Source organism: Lycorma delicatula, chromosome 10 (assembly GCF_047948215.1).
Source record: "Lycorma delicatula isolate Av1 chromosome 10, ASM4794821v1, whole genome shotgun sequence".
Taxonomy (NCBI): Eukaryota; Metazoa; Arthropoda; class Insecta; order Hemiptera; family Fulgoridae; genus Lycorma; species Lycorma delicatula.
Window position 1 is genome coordinate 44,587,838 of NC_134464.1, and position 17,626 is coordinate 44,605,463.

The 17,626-nt window shown below is 29.7% G+C and overlaps 1 protein-coding gene across 1 annotated transcript in view; it reads right to left on the reverse strand.

The window, feature by feature from the left end:
- Positions 1-17,626, reverse strand: part of LOC142331720 (protein PALS1-like) — a 651,443-nt gene that overhangs the window by 283,605 nt on the left and 350,212 nt on the right. The window contains exon 6 of the mRNA XM_075377757.1: positions 10,456-11,012. Within this exon, the coding sequence (XP_075233872.1) occupies positions 10,456-11,012 (557 nt within the window). The remainder of the gene's footprint in view (positions 1-10,455; positions 11,013-17,626) is intronic.

Sequence of the window (17,626 nt, forward strand, 5' to 3'; positions counted from 1 at the left end):
TTATATAAAAATTTATATCTCAAGTTCGGATAGAGGAATCATATTAATAATTGGTAAGCGTCTTTGTAATAAAGTAATAAAATTAGCAAAAAATCAGGACTTAAGTATATCCGAAAATTATAAAATGGCGGTATGTTTATTTTTCAATCTGTTATCTCCATAAATACAAATTTTATGAAAATGTATTTTAGTTCTAAGATATTAAGCCTTTTATTTTGAACAAAATGACACTTTATTTTTTAAAATCGGTTAACAAATAGCCGAGTTATGACTAAAAATTAATGTTATTTAATCGAATTGAACGTAAAGTGGCGAACATGAAAACAAAAGCAAAATTAAATATCAATTTTCGGCCATAACTCGGCTATTTGTTAATCCATTTTTAAAAAATAAAATGTCATTTGTTCAAAATAAAAAGCTTAATATTTTAGAAATAACAAATTTTGATAAAAAAACGGTTTAATTCACAACTCGTCCCAAAGGAGGCTAAGGCCTCGATCTATTTCCTTCCTTGCGGTAATACAAATGAATCCTGTAAATATAAAAGAGATCGTTCGTTCGGTGGGTTCTCGTTTGATGCGGGAACAAACAAACTATCGCATTTATATAAAGAATAGTGGACCCGGCAACGATTTTCTATTGCCAAAATGTTTACCACAGTAAAACTCTCACCAATCTCACTACTATATAAATCTAAAACAAAAAAAAAACGTAGAAATGTATAACCTACATCTTTTACTAAATTTATTGTCGTTGTATATATCGAGAGATATCGTGTACATCGATTGTCATTGTTTGTATCGATCGTTGTCTACGTCAATATCGACTTCCTTAGACAGTTATGTTACTTAAATTATTAAATATTACGGAACTAATAACACATAGACACTCTCGGAACAAATAATAATAGACTGGGAAATTTTCAGCGAAATCAGTTAAGTAGTTTTTCAGTTATTACGGCACACACAAAACGAATATTGTATTTATATAGATAGATTTATTATGAGTCATTTTAAACATAGTTGAATTGATTATTAAAAATGTATTTATTATTTCTTAAATGATAAAAAAGGAATACTGTAAAACTTATGTTGTAATATGTAAAAGAAAATTAAACAAAAGTGAAAGCATATTAACTGATTAAAAAAAAACAATAGCGTTGTAGAATTAATTTAAGGAACACCATTAAAACTTAAAAGTGTAGAATATACTAAAATTGTTCAAACAACTATTTTAAATTTCAATGAAAAGGAAACTTAAAAAAAATTATCCTTGCAAGAATCTTATTGATTCTTAGAATTTTACATATGAATAATTTTATATTACGTAATATTAATAGAAAAAAATAAGGAAAAAAAGCGATAAACTAAAACTACAAAAAGAGAAAAAGGGATTCAGAGAGAAAGAAAGAGAGCGAGAGAAAGACAGAGAGAGAATGATGAAACAAAACTGGACCAAAGAATAAAGTGAGTAAGCAGTACGATACAGATGGATTAAAAGCAGCCGGCGCTGGAGTGTCGTACTTGGTTATTTTACTATAATAACGACAACGAAAGGAATGAGTAAGAAAGAAAGAGAAAGAAAATAAACGTGGCAACATAGCAAATACCTGTACATGTTTTCAGAGAACCACACTACCTGTGTATATAATGTAGGCGGATGAGAAGAGCGGTAAACGGGGGACAACTACGTATACCCATAATGACATAAAGTCGTCTCTGGATAGTAGAGGTAAAACCCTTAAAAACCTAAAAGATATGTCAAATTTAAAAAAAATGTATATTACATATTAAAAACTATACATAAATGTATATTTTATACCATAAAATAATTTTTTTTGTTTCTAATTTCAGCAAAAAAGGAAAACCAGTAGAAAATTATTTTAAGCAACAAAGAGAATATTTAAATAAAGTTAAATATTTGATAGTATTTTTGTTAACATTTTTGAACGCGTTTTTTAGCCGGAAATTTAAAAACGTACTTTTTCAACGTACTTTTATATATATATAATATTAAAGAAGAGTTTCATTATAAATAACAGCTTACCCGATTACGTTAATAAAGATCTATTTAGAGAAACATGATTTTTTCCAGCTGTTACAGAAGACAGTACCGCTTTCGTTCGAAAATAAGCTATTCTAATTTTTTGTGTTTTTCGACATTTTACAGTATTTAAAAAAAATATTGAAATATAATTTACGTAATTTTGTATAAGTATACGGATGAGATATGTACATACTTTACGAGTATGTACAAAAAGAAGCAAAAAAAAAATGTTAGTTTATTATACCCTACAGATTTTTCAATGCACGTTCAAGTCCCTTGACGAAATGCATTAATTTTGAGTATATAATGTTACCGTGAAAGATCGAAATTAGAAAATTTCAATATTCTCCGAGGAATGTCGACATATACCAGAAATATTTACTTATTATACATTCGGACCTTCACCGATATACTCTACAAACACACACAATTAGGCTTTGATGAAGGTCAAAACGATAATTAAACCCACCGGGTTGGTCTAGTGGTGAATTCGTCATCGCAAATCAGTTGATTTCGAAGTCAAAAGTTGTAAGGTTCAAATCCTAGTAAAGGCAGTTACTTTTGTACGGATTTGAATACTAGATCGTGGATACCGGTGTTCTTTTGTGGCTGGGTTCCAATTAACCACACGTCTCAGGTACGGTCGACCTGAGACTATACAAGTCTACACTTCATTTACATTCATAAATATATCATCCTCTGAAATAATACCTTACGGTGGTTCTGGAGGCTAATCAAAATAAGAAAAGACGCGATAATTAAAAAAAAAAAATCAATCAATACCAATCTCTAAGATAAATAGTTTGCGAGAAACTCTCGTTAAAAAAAGAAGTTTAGATTTAAACCAAACTACCCTCGCTTCATTCGATAATCTCGTATAAATAATGTTAAATATACAAATTATATACGTAATATAAAGAAGCTAAAGATCTGAATTTGCTTTTTCATAATTTTTTCTGCAATATTAAAACAAAGATTTCTCCCCAAAGTTTCTTAAAAACGTCGTTTTCCTACAAGGAAAGTTTTTCCCAATTTTTACTTCAAATAAAAAGTATAAGATAAAAATTACAAAAATACACTACTAAAAAGGGTCATCAAACATGTAGTAATAATTTTTAAAAACAGGCAAAAACCTATCAGCTTGCATTGACCAAGTTAATTGTCTGCAATAACTCGATTGTTTGTCAACGGATTTTTACAAATTAGGTGTTATTTTGTCTAGAATAAAATATTTAATATATTTTGTAAAAGTAAAAATTTGATCAAACAAATAATTACAAAGATATTGAAGATTAAACTATTAAGATGACCGGCAGTTTGAAATCTTTGAAGGTAACGTTTTTAAGTTTTTTTTTTTTTTGTAGAACAAGACACTAGTTTTAGATTTGCAAAATTTAATTAAAATAGGTTATCAGTTTCTGAGAAATTAGTTTTTGTTGAAAATCCCAAAATGGCGTCCAGAAGGAAAACAAAGTAAAATAGGACTTACACTGTGTGTGTCGATATGAACATTTTTTCCTCCTTTTTGTGTTCTAAATCAGTTCCTGAAGTTCAGCTAATATGTCCCGGGGCACCCGTATGAAGAATTCTGATGGGAAATTAAAAAATGTTTTAAGCTTGATGTTAGTTAATTATTTAATTACTGGCTTCAATACATTTTCTTGCATTTATATTTTCTTTCGAATATCTTTATTCATATGAATATTAATTTATTTTAAATCTACACACATTTTATGTAAGAGAAATGAAGAATATTTTTATATAAAACTTACTTAAAAAAAACAAAAACAAGATTAAAACAAAATATGTTTCAGATTTTTTAAATTTCGATACGATGCAAAGTATTTTTTTTTTTTTTGTCTTCAGTCATTTGACTGGTTTGATGCAGCTCTCCAAGATTCCCTATCTAGTGCTAGTCGTTTCATTTCAGTATACCCTCTACATCCTATATCCCCAACAATTTGTTTTACATACTCCAAACGTGGCCTGCCTACACAATTTTTCCCTTCTACCTGTCCTTCCAATATTAAAGCGACTATTCCAGGATGCCTTAGTATGTGGCCTATAAGTCTGTCTCTTCTTTTAACTATATTTTTCCAAATGCTTCTTTGTTCATCTATTTGCCGCAATACCTCTTCATTTGTCACTTTATCCACCCATCTGATTTTTAACATTCTCCTGTAGCACCACATTTCAAAAGCTTCTAATCTTTTCTTCTCAGATACTCCGATCGTCCAAGTTTCACTTCCATATAAAGCGACACTCCAAACATACACTTTCAAAAATCTTTTCCTGATATTTAAATTAATTTTTGATGTAAACAAATTATATTTCTTACTGAAGGCTCGTTTAGCTTGTGCTATTCGGCATTTTATATCGCTCCTGCTTCGTCCATCTTTAGTAATTTTACTTCCCAAATAACAAAATTCTTCTACCTCCATAATCTTTTCTCCTCCTATTTTCACATTCAGTGGTCCATCTTTGTTATTTCTACTACATTTCATTACTTTTGTTTTGTTCTTGTTTATTTTCATGCGATAGTTCTTGCGTAGGACTTCATCTATGCCGTTCATTGTTTCTTCTAAATCCGCAAAAGTATAGAAACTTAATATTCTATTTTAAAAATTTGACATAGTCTATTTTACTTCTAGTAAGCTCTTTTTATAAAAGTTTAACTTGTTTTCCGTTACTAGATTGTTTTTATTCCACTTGAAACACGAAATTATAATTTAAATCTAAATTTTCTGAAAAAATTCAATCGTACTTTAAACTGATTTAAATTCTTTATTGGCAAAGTATCTTACTAGGCAGTCATCTGATTCCTTCGTTATGTTTATTACACGGGTGTTTTTATTTAATTTAGGATTAATTAATATTTTATAACTAAATTAAATATTGCACATTTAATAAAATTTATATCGTAAATTATTAATAAAAAAATACCCTTCTTTGCAATGTTAAAATTTAATCTATACCGTATTTTGTAAAAAAAAAAAATTAATTTACTTAAATACAAAAGATGAATTCACGTATAAGATATATTATTAAAGATAATTTTGAAATAGCATTAACGCGCATATATATTGAGATTTAGGAACAAACTTAAATAAGTAGATAATGCAGTAAAGGATGTATATACGTACTATATTTAAGTAGATACTGTAACGTATTCTATTACACAAAATTCATGCCTCCCAAAACTCCTCTACTCAATGGATAACAATGGGAACTCCTTCAAGGCCCATTGTTGCCAGACTTGACTAAGAACACCTTCCATCTTCGTCATCATCATCGTCATCATTATCATCATTATTACAGCCATCTCATTGTATTATAATTATATTACATAATATAATTATCGTAGCGTGGTTGAATTATAATATTAGACAATTGTTAAGTACAAGTAACTAAGATAGTGAATTTATTTTAAGTGGCTTACATAATTAAATGTTATATTTATTTGTTATTATTTTTATTTCACCGGTTGTAAATAAGAAATTACGTAATTCATTCATTACTTCTACTACTTACTAAAATATTCAGGAGGATTTATCTCCTTTTTTTGTTTCGATTTTTTTTTACTTCTTCCTTATATATAAAACAGTCTACAGTCATGTATTTTTATCCATGATCTCACTTTTGCAGATGTTTTTATTTGTTATATCCTTATTCAAGTCTTGTTTGAATTAATAACATTTTATTTAAATTTTTTAATAATCAATTACATATAAAATTTATTTTAGAATCATTAAAAAAATTAAAGTTATTTATTCTTTCCCCCCCCCACAGTAAAAAACTCAACATTAAATGGTTGCATAACTTTAAAGATACAATATGTTATAGTTAAATAAATGACCTTCTCTAAAATCAATCAATTTTTTTAACAGATTTTTTCATGAATTATTATAAACAATACAATATTTCAAGTACAAATAAATGGAAAATCTGTGCTGATGGAAAAACAATTAACTTTATATATAAATATATTTCCGTGTTATTTATTGGAAGAAAAAAAAATCTCTAATAAATGGTTCAAACTAAACTGGTACTTTGCCTACGCTGAATAATGGAAAAATAATTTCGTGTCCTTAGTAAAAGAAATACAAATGATAAAAAAGGACGTAGATAATCCACTTTTATGTAGACACTAGATAAAAATTTGTTAAGTATTCCTTAAAAAGAACCAAAATCCATTTAAAAAAATAATTTGCGATGAACGTTTTTTATATGATCAACTGAAATTTTATAACCTCTCTGAATTAGAAAATTTTTACGAACATAGGTATTAAGATATTTTTCAAAGTAAAAAATATTTAGTGTGTGTGTGTATAATAACTAACAAAATAAATTTTTAAGAATTTCAGGGCACATTCTTTAAGGAAAAACTCATACAAAGATTGGTATGGAAACCCTTAGTTTTCGATTTAAAGCTTGAAAAATTTTCTCCTTGATTACTGTTCCAAGGAAATAAAGTGAAGCCATACTGAGATTCTTTATACCCACCGGGTTGGTCTAGTGGTGAACGCGTCTTCCCAAATCAGCTGATTTGTAAGTCGAGAGTTCCAGCGTTCAACTCCTAGTAAAGTCAGTTATTTTTACACGGATTTGAATACTAGATCGTGGATACCGGTGTTCTTTGGTGGTTGGTTTCAATTAACCACACATCTCAGGAATGGTCGAACTGAGAATGTACAAGACTACACTCATACATTATCATCCTCTGAAGTATTAGCTGAAAGAACGGAGGCTAAACAGGAAAAAAAGATACTGAGATTCTTTGAAATTAAAGGAATAAATTATATGGCTTCATACGGTTAATAAAACATGCACCAAAATGTATTTCCAGTAACTTTTAAGAAAATATTTGAGAACAAAAAAACCAACACAATTTTTTAAAACACAATAATTTTGTTAAAATTGCCGGTAAAGAATTAAAATTTTACAAAAAAAGTTTTAGATAATATAACTCTGAGAAAATACTACGTTATAAAAATACTTCTTAATTTAAAACGTGTTTAAGTATAACTAACTGAAATGAAGCGTTTTAGAAGTTTCACTTTAATTAAATACGAAATAAAGGAAATTTTGCCGGAAAACGTTGTATAATAAATAAAATAAATATATATATATATATATAAAAAATATAATTTTGGAAAATACATAGTGTAACATGGTTACATTTATTTATTTTTAATAACTGTTTTTATTTTTAAATATTTTCCATAATGCAATGCATTTTGTTTTGATTTAAAATTAAATTCCCGCATTTTTCTGCCATGTGTCAGCTTTTTTTAAAAATAAAAAACAAATTTTTAAAACTAATTTTTTGTTTTAAAATAATCGCTTCGAAAATTATTACATTTAATTTTGGGACTTGTATTATTCAAAATTTCATATCAAAATCGATATAAAATTATTAAAATTTACACGTTAATTTATGTTTCAATAATTTCAATATGGTTTCATTTTGTCCTCGGAGTATGAATCAGGGGACACGGTGAAACTTTTCGTAAGCTCTAACTATAATAACAAATTAAAAATAAAGTATTATTCTGTTTCTTTTTGACCCAAACAGATACCTATTCATCATGACTCTCAAAGTAAGAAACGCTGCCTGTATACGCCAAACAATATTGCTAACAATAGATATCGCATATAAAGGAACGTCAACGTTCCAACTTGCAGCATTATAACGAACCACGCTTCTAGCTGCCTCGCTCAAATCTTTCGACCTTAAATTAAGCTAACTCAAGAATGACTCAACCAATCTTTACCAAACTTTTACATGCATAATTTCAGGTACACTAATACAGCATAACTAAATTTCAGTGAAATTGATTTGATAGTTTTGGAAATTTTCGAGCCACCAATTTTATACATAGGCCTATAAATAAATAAATAGATATATAAGGAAACCCAACATTAAGTTAATGGAATTTTCGTACTCCTCATACTTCAAAAGGTAAAGAAAATTCATTTTCATCTCTCACTCCCACCATGCGACCAAAAGTAATACCGTACTGTTCTTTGAAAAGTCGGTAAAAACGATGGCGCGGAGAATTACCAACATTTGCATTAAAAGATTGAAAATTCAACTAACTATTTAAGTAATAAATTTGGAAATTATTGATTTTCTAATTAAAGATTTAAAAAAATAAAAATGTCAAAAATCGGTATTTTTTTCCTACTCCCCCACCTTCAAAATCACGTCAAAGAAATTTTTTTTTTTATTATGCTACGTTTATTTCGTTAAATGGAGGAAACTAAAAAGGGTCTCCACCTAAATGTACCAAAACTCCAATTAAAAAATTTACAACAATAAAAAAGCTACCTGAGATTTATCTTTGGAGATGGTGGTGAATTGTGATGTGATGAAATGTTATTTTACTATTATTAAAAGTTTAAATAAACCATAAAAAGTTCGTAAATATTCAAAAAGTCGATATTTATAAAATTTGATTGGCTCTCCTACCCACAATTTTGTCCCCAAAGTATTTTTTGGGGTCTAGTATGCCTTCCTTCTTCCAGCATAGCTCTACAGCTGATTCCAGGAAAGTAACAGTATATGAGATTCAATCCTTTGATAAATTATACGTATAAAATCACCTAAAATTAGATTATTTTGGCGTCTTACGAATAAATTAATTTTTCGCCTCTGATAATGCTCAATTATAAAATAATTTAAAATATATATATATATATTTTTTTTTTTGAAACAGTGAAAGTTAAAAGAAAATAAATAAATTTATATAACTCCTATTTTCAGTTTTTTTTTTTTTTTTTTTTTTTTGTCTTCAGTCATTTGACTGGTTTGATGCAGCTCTCCAAGATTCCCTATCTAGTGCTAGTCGTTTCATTTCAGTATACCCTCTACATCCTACATCCCCAACAATTTGCTTTACATACTCCAAACGTGGCCTGCCTACACAATTTTTCCCTTTTAACTATAACTTTTAACTTTTAACTTTCCCTGTCTCTTCTTTTAACTATATTTTTCCAAATGCTACTTTCTTCATCTATTTGCCGCAATACCTCTTCATTTGTCACTTTATCCACCCATCTGATTTTTAACATTCTCCTATAGCACCACATTTCAAAAGCTTCTAATCTTTTCTTCTCAGATACTCCGATTGTCCAAGTTTCACTTCCATATAAAGCGACACTCCAAACATACACTTTCAAAAATCTTTTCCTGACATTTAAATTCATTTTTGATGTAAACAAATTATATTTCTTACTGAAGGCTCGTTTAGCTTGTGCTATTCGGCATTTTATATCGCTCCTGCTTCGTCCATCTTTAGTAATTTTACTTCCCAAATAACAAAATTCTTCTACCTCCATAATCTTTTCTCCTCCTATTTTCACATTCAGTGGTCCATCTTTGTTATTTCTACTACATTTCAGTTATTTTCAGTTATGAAAATTAATTACCCCTATCCATCTGATGAGGTATAAAAACTGCCATAATCATATTACTTCAGAAGAAATAACTGTGACTGGCATATCTCAGATCCTTTACATGCATAACAGCTATAAGAAATTCTGGGGTAGATACTGTAAAGTAAAAAATAAATCCATTATATATAAAGTTTCCATTCAACAGGGAATTCTATTGACTGGCAGTCTATTATAACAAAGTTCCCCAAACTTTTAACATGTTGCTCTCTTCTTCTTCTGGAATTAGTTACTATCCGTTTATTCCAATACAAACACGCACGCGCGCACACACACAAGGTTAGTAATAATTCCGCGTGGCAAAAATACTGCACAATACTCTAGTAGGCGTAGCCAGCGTTTCATAGCAGGCTATGTACACGATAATATATATTTACACAGTTTTATTTGAATGATAGAGCAACGTTAAACCTCTCTCATATTTATGTTTGTTTAAACCGGATATAAGTGTAATTATCATTCAACCAAGTAGACACTCTAACATCGATATCGTATATTAATCAGAGATGAAAACATAAACAAATCCAAATATATATATACATATTTAAAAATTGATTATCTCACGGAACAAAATTTGTAGAGTGTTTAAAAAAAAAGTATCTCAAGTACTTTTGGGGAAGTTCCGGTACATAGTTTAAAAACTAAAGCAATAGTAATTATTAATGATTTATTTGTGTGTGTGTTTTGTAAAATTCGAGACGCAGACTAATGTTTTAAATCGATTAAGGCGAACGCTGATGGGCTGTGTGACCGGCTATTGAGTATTGTTATTTACGCAATATTGAAAATATTGAATGTTTTTCAATCTGTTGCTTTATCGATCATCTTAAATTTATTCCAAAAAGAATGAACAATAACCAAATTAATTTTTGTTTACAATTTCATCAAATTAATATCGAGTAATTAAATCAATTTATTCTAGATATTTAAAAAAATTTAATGATGAAGCCTTACCTTGATTCAGATACTCCTAATGAAGACGCTCTGTGGTTTTCAACTATCGCAGTAGTTCTAACTTTAGTATCCGATTGTGCATCCTGACCTATTAATACTTCAGTCCTTCCGTTTGTAAACGGTGATACACTGCTAACTTCTTCACTAGTCCTTTCACTGCTATCACAACTTAATTCCTGTTTTAATTCGATTTCTTGATCATCTGAATGACCGTTACTTAACGTTCCTTTTTGTTGTTGCGCTGTTTGTTGTTGTTGTTGTTGAGGCTGTGCCTTATTTATTTGTTTTTCTTCTTCCTGTTGTGGTATATCTTGTTGTATTGCTGTTGGTGGTTGTTGTTGTTGTTGTTGTTGCGTCGGTTGTTGTTTATCTTCTTGTTGTTGCTGTTGATTTGTTTGTTGGGGTTGTTGTGGCTTACTGGACAGACTTGATGTGGACGTGTTTAGGTGACTACTACTGTTGTTAAAATCTGGAGGGTATGACGTCACGTATATTGGACTGTTCTCAATAAATCCGTTTAATTCTGCCTCTGTTACTGGATTTTGTTGCTGATTCAGCTGAAACAAATACAAAAAAAATAAACAAATAAGATTCTTATTTTCAAATATAAAATGTAATCTGAAAATTAAGAACTTTATAAATATTAATATTTAACCGAATATTCGCAAAATCTGGTGTGTTAAAATTATATTAAGAATTTATTAAAAACAAAAAATGATTATATTGCGTATTTTCACGGCGTTTATCATTTATTCAACAAATTGTAAATTAATTGACCCTATATGAAAGAAAAATGAATAATATTAGAGTATCAATTAAATAAGAAAATAAAACAAAACATGTATTTCCTTTGTTACTAAAAAAACAAATGATTTTAAAAAGTATAAAATTAACAATCGTCTGGATCTTCCAAACAAGAGTTTATTCCGCGTACTCCCGCTCCCACCAAAAAATTGTGATACAAAACAAACAAAATATTATCAAAGCAAATAGTACAAAACGTTAAAAAAAGGAAAGATAATCTTCCAACGGTCTACTCAATGGTCTACCAACGGTCTGACCATTGAGGTTTCAGCCAGGTTAGATTTAGGGAAAATATAAAAATTAAATATTCAATTTTTTACTTCTTTGTACGAAGTAAAGGAAGTATTGTGATCGCGAAAAATTTCAGTTTTCAGATTTCAACGGAAAAATCCATTTTGATCATCCTTGAATCCATTTTGACTAGTTTCGGCGTGACGTCTGTTCGTACGAATGTATATCGAATAATTCAACAACTATAGCCGTAGTGTGTTGAAATTTTGAGGTTAGGACTGTTGTAACATCTAGTTGTGCACCTTTTTATTGCAATCAAATGAACCAAAAGTGTCCAAAAAAGCACAAACTTAAAAAAAATTTGGATTTTTTACTTTTTCTTAACTGGAGTAATAAGCACTCATTGAGAGAATTTCAACGATATATCGTGATACTTATTTTTATTGGTTCCAGAGTTACAACAAGATGAAATTTTTATTAATGAAATATTTTAATCTTACAAGGGGAAGGCACATCGGTTCGAATCAAACTCATCTCCTTTTTTTAACTTTTATTTTTAATTTAAATATATTACTTTTTTTTTTAATCACCAAATAATCCAATAATAAAAACTGAATATTTTACACTGCAAGATTGAAATTAACATTTGTAATCGGTATATAGAAGTTCACTAAACGGAATTGTTTAATTATTATTAACTTTTATTTATACGATACACCAGAAATCTGAAATTAGTTGCTGTTAATCAGCAACTCACGCAGATATATAATACTGATCTACTAATACGAGTAATAAAGGGACTTTTTCTCTATCCTAATATTTCATGGAAGATTGTTGAATTAATAATTATATAAATATTTGATGTTAATAAAAACTAATATTTCAGCAATCATATAACTGTTCACTTTATTAAAGAATTGGAAGATCTTATCTCACTTTCAAATGAAATAAGTTTAAATGAAGTGCAGGAAAAAATGTGTATATGTAATTTAATAGGCGTACAAGAAAGTCATGTGGTGTTCACAACAGACTTTTCCTTTGTAATTAAAATAGCCAGATAAAATTATGTACATAATATTTGTAAAAAAAAAAAATAATCATCATTTGAAGTGAATCATCGTTTAACGAACCATTTCTTCAGGTTTTGGAAGAAGAAGTAATCACTGATAGCCAAATTGGCGCATGTGAAACAATTCTGAGCATACATCATTGAGTTTTGCAATAATAACACGAGATATGTGTACACGCACATTGCCGTGGTGAAAGAGCACTTTTTTGGCCAGATGTACATGTTTAGTCTGAATTGTCCAATAGTAAAGCTTAATCTTTCCGATGACAATCTTGCTTTTATAGGTAGTCTATGAGCACGATAATACGAGAATCTCGTAAGAAGCCGTAGCCATGACGTTTCCTTAAGGTGGAACCGGTCTCGCATTCTTTGATGCATTTTTATCTGCTCCCACCCCCTGTTTGGACTTTTGATTAGTTTTTTAATGTATTGGTGAATCCATTTTTATCTACTTGTATCGAAGGGATTAAGTGGAATCGCGTTTAAATAAATCTAACCCCCCCCCCCACCATCGAAACGTGTTCAATCGAATGCGTTTTTGGTCAACTGTTTACAAACACGGCACCCATAGAGTGGAGAGGTTATTAATACTCAAAACATAAAGTGAAATGAAACGAACACGGTCTATCGAGATGTTTGCAAGCTCGTGTATCTTCAGTGGACCATCATTTAATACGGTAATTTCAATTTTTGTGACAATTTTTCGTAGCAGTTTTTCTGTATCCCGAGCGTTTATCATCTTAAATGGATGTACGATCTCTTTTAAATTCAGCGGCCCACTTTTTACCGTCGAAAAAAAGGGAAAGAATCCTTTAATGTGGAGTTTTAACTCTTTTTGTACGTCCGTCGGGTTACACCTTTTAAAACTTTATAATAAGTAGAACTGCAGTTGAGTCCATTTTTCAGATGTCAAAACTTCTTTCTTTACTACTTGCCACAAAGAAGGAACTAAACGCATGCAACTTCGCAGTTCGCCTCTAAAGGATCGCATTTGACAAATATACAACATTTAGTCTATGATTGGACAAAACTTGCGCTATCTGTGTCAAGGCGAGAACTTTTCAAACGACCCTAGGAAATAAATGAATTTGGATACGTATCCAAATTCACTTATTTACTAGGGTTGTGTGTGTGCATATATATATATATATATGCACACTTATGCATATTTAATGTGTAATGTGCATATATATATATATGCACTTGTACAGGAGTTTTTTTTAAAATATCTTAATAGGAAAAAAACAATTTCTGTATTTTGCATGGCGTTCGCGCACGCGTCCATGCACCCACACACACACACACACACACACACACACACACACACACACACACACACACACACACACACACACACACACACACACACACACACACACACACACACACACACCCACACACACACACAAGCGCATACATGCATACACACATACACAGAAAACTTTATGTCTTTAATTCTCTCTTTCTATCTCTCGTATGTATAATATATTACAATTATAATAATTTTTGTTAAAGGAGAGAATTAAAGACGTAATATTGTCTGTATATTTAAAGTTAGTAATGATAAAGAAAGTACAGAATTTTTTTCAATGTAAGAATGGTTAATGGGGTCTTACCATCTCTGATCCCATTTTCCTAAAAAAATAAATAATATGAAAACTAAAAAAATCGAACTATGTAATTTATAGTTGAAATTCGAGCTCAGTTTCAGAACTAATACTAATTAATAATGACATAACTACTGTTTTCAGAGTCACTGAACATTACTATCGAGTATACATTTTCATTATATTACCATGATTTCTCTTTTTTATTTAATATTCCGGTTTTTTGAATATATAATATATGATCAGAAGCAGAAACGATATAATTAAGTTTATTAAAAACCAACAAGAGATTAAGTATTTATTATTATGCTAGAGAAAGAAACACCATAATTTTACACTAGCAGAAAACGATCTCGATGTCAAAGCGTAATAGCTGAGAAACGGATAGAAATTGTTGGTGATGTCAGGAGAAGAAGGAAAACATATGTTGGTGGCTTTGCGCTGGACACTTCCTCTCCATCACCTCCTGTTTAAGAAATAGAGCAGCTCGCCATTTTTAAACAAATAATTTTATGAAAAATCGTTACCCATACGTCATTCTACCAATATAGTCAGAAAATATATTAATGAATTGATATTAAATTTATTGGAAACGCGTTTAGTCGTAACTGCACAACAAACACACAAAAATTAAGAAATTAATTAGAAATTAAAAAAGGAATATGTTTTTCTCGGTCAGTGATTAATATATATTCATAATTTAAACTTAAAATTACAAAAAAAAACTTAAAAAAAAACATTAATTAAACAATTTTTCCTAACTTTTAAAATATAGGCCACTCGCGCCGGCCTCCGTAGCGCGACTGTTAGCGTCTCCGGCTTTCATCCGGAGGTCCCGGGTTCGAATCCCGGTCAGGCAAGGCATTTTTCACACACGCTAGAAATTATTTATCTCATCCTCTGAAGCAGTACCTAACGGCGGTATCGCAGGTTAAACAAGAAAAATATAAATAAATATATAATTATGAAATCCATTTGTTCCCATTTAAAATGATAATCATTTCTTGTTCTACCAAAATGTTTTTCACAAATCAATAAGATCTAATTCTCTTCAGACTCTACAGAATCAGAAGGAACAATGTTTTCTTCCTTTCACCTGTTACATAGGGTGCAGATTCATCTACTTCCCTAGCTTGTGTACAATTCATATCTTTAGTTTTAAACACAGTATTAATAAAATGTTTTTTATTTACGTCAATAATATATTTACTTGCACCAAAATTTAAATTTTATTTAAAATATAGATCATGAAATGGTCGGTTAATTTTTTCCATCGACAAGCTATTATTTCTCACAATTGTCTTCTCTAAAATAAGATTTCAAAAAGTTAATTGTTTAGTATATTGTAACAACCTCCAATTATTTTTCATATATAAAATACGTTATTTTCTATACTTAGTAATAAATTTTAGCTGCTTTGTTTTACCTACTAGCGTCGTTTTAAAAAAAATATCCACATTAAAATAGAAATAAAATTTAGTATAAATTAATATACACCTTGTCATTTTCATATTATTTATTACATTTTTAATACACTGTTCATCATGTTACATAATCATTAACAATTTTTAACGCTATTAAAACCACATAAAGGTTGTTTATCTGGAAATAACGTTTTATTAATCACGTTGTAATTCATATTATAATCGTTTACTGTTAAGTAAAAGCTTTTGGCATTTTGTGGTCAGAGTTGTTCAATATTGAACTTACATTTAAACGATAGAGATTTGTTAATCGATACTATTTAAATCATACATGAAAAGAAACAACCTACATGCAATGATAATAAAAATTCTACGTAGTATATCTGTACAAAAAGTTTTATGAAAAAAAGTAAAGTATTTCAAAACATAATTACAAGTGAAAATAAATAAAAACTTTCCATGTTATGAGAAGTCTGAAACCGCTTCGATTTTGAATTATATCTTGTGAAACATTTTGTTCTGATTTTTTTTACTGATTTTTCGAAGTACGGTATTACATTCGGTCACACGGTAGGATCGGGGGGGGGGGGGGTGAAATTGAATTAAACTTCTTTACGTCCTGAGGTATGAGGAGTACGAAAATGCTATTCATTTGCAATGTATAAATTCCTTAAATACAGAGACCCATGTATAAAATTGTTGGCCTAAAAATTTCCAAAATTACTTGATGAATTTCAATGAAATTTATATATTTATAGTAGCGTGTCTGAATTTTTGCAGGTGAAAATTATATGAAGTTGGTTGAATCGTTCGTCAGTTACGTTCAACTTAAGATCGACAACAGATAACATAACCTCAATTTGTTATTAGGTTGACAGTGTAATGGTATATTTTTCATATACGGTTATACAGTGAAGCACAGTGGTGAGTGAAATGAAACTTGATGCTTGTATGTAGGGTCTACTCGTTATTCGAACATATGTACTGAGTTCAGATCTATATACTTTTAAAAATTTTATTACATGATTATTATTAAATTATTATTATTTTAATTAACTTAAGTTAACAAATTTAGTAAATTTTTATGGATTTTAATTGTTTATTTTGGCTGTCTATATGGAATCATAAAAAGTTAAAAAAAAAAATGCCTTGAAGAAAAAGAAGTAACCTATTTTATTATTCAAGGGAGTGAGAGTATCACGGTCCTCTGAAATAGTGCATGATTGTTGGTTACCTGCTGACTGAGAGCACTACTCCCAGACTCAAGCACTAATAATTTTGCAACGCGATTTGCAGTTAAATTCCCCACAAGTTCATACTGATGTCATTGTAGAATTCTGCATCCCAAATGTATTCTGACCTTGATCACATAAGGATTGAAGTGGAAGCTATAATATAGATTAAGTATGCCAAACATGGCCATATTATCGCCATGACAGAAGTGTGCTCGTATTATGATGGTCGGAAATTGAAAGGGAAACCAAAAGACCCCTATCTATATTTTTTACTCGCTCAGTTTAGCTTCTAACGAACATCAAATTTTGCATATAATTTTGCAAAAATACAGCTAAAAAATAAAGTCGTTACTATGGAAATCGATGATTATTGAAGAAATTATTTTATTCTTATTATGTTGGAAAATTAATAATTTTGAAAACTTTGCATTGAAACTTTTGACTCCGTACGCTTGAAACCTATCTAAATACCACCAAAGAAAAGAGAGATTTTTGGTCAGACAACTCCTGGAGTAAAAAAAAAAAATCCGTGTGTTCGTAACACCTGAAAAAAGGGAGCTTCAGTCTATAGCAGGAACCTATCAGAGCTTTTACTTCAAGAACGAAGGAAACGTTGGAGGTAAGAGTGTTATCAGGCTTTAATTGTTACTTATCAGTATCATTCTCACAAAATTTAGGATGACGAATATAGCGAGGGACAAAAAGAAGGAACCTCCTAACTAGACGGGAAGGGCAAGCGAAGCGAGCCTAAACCGGCATAGATAGATTCTCTTACATTAATTTTCTACAAATTTTATTGCA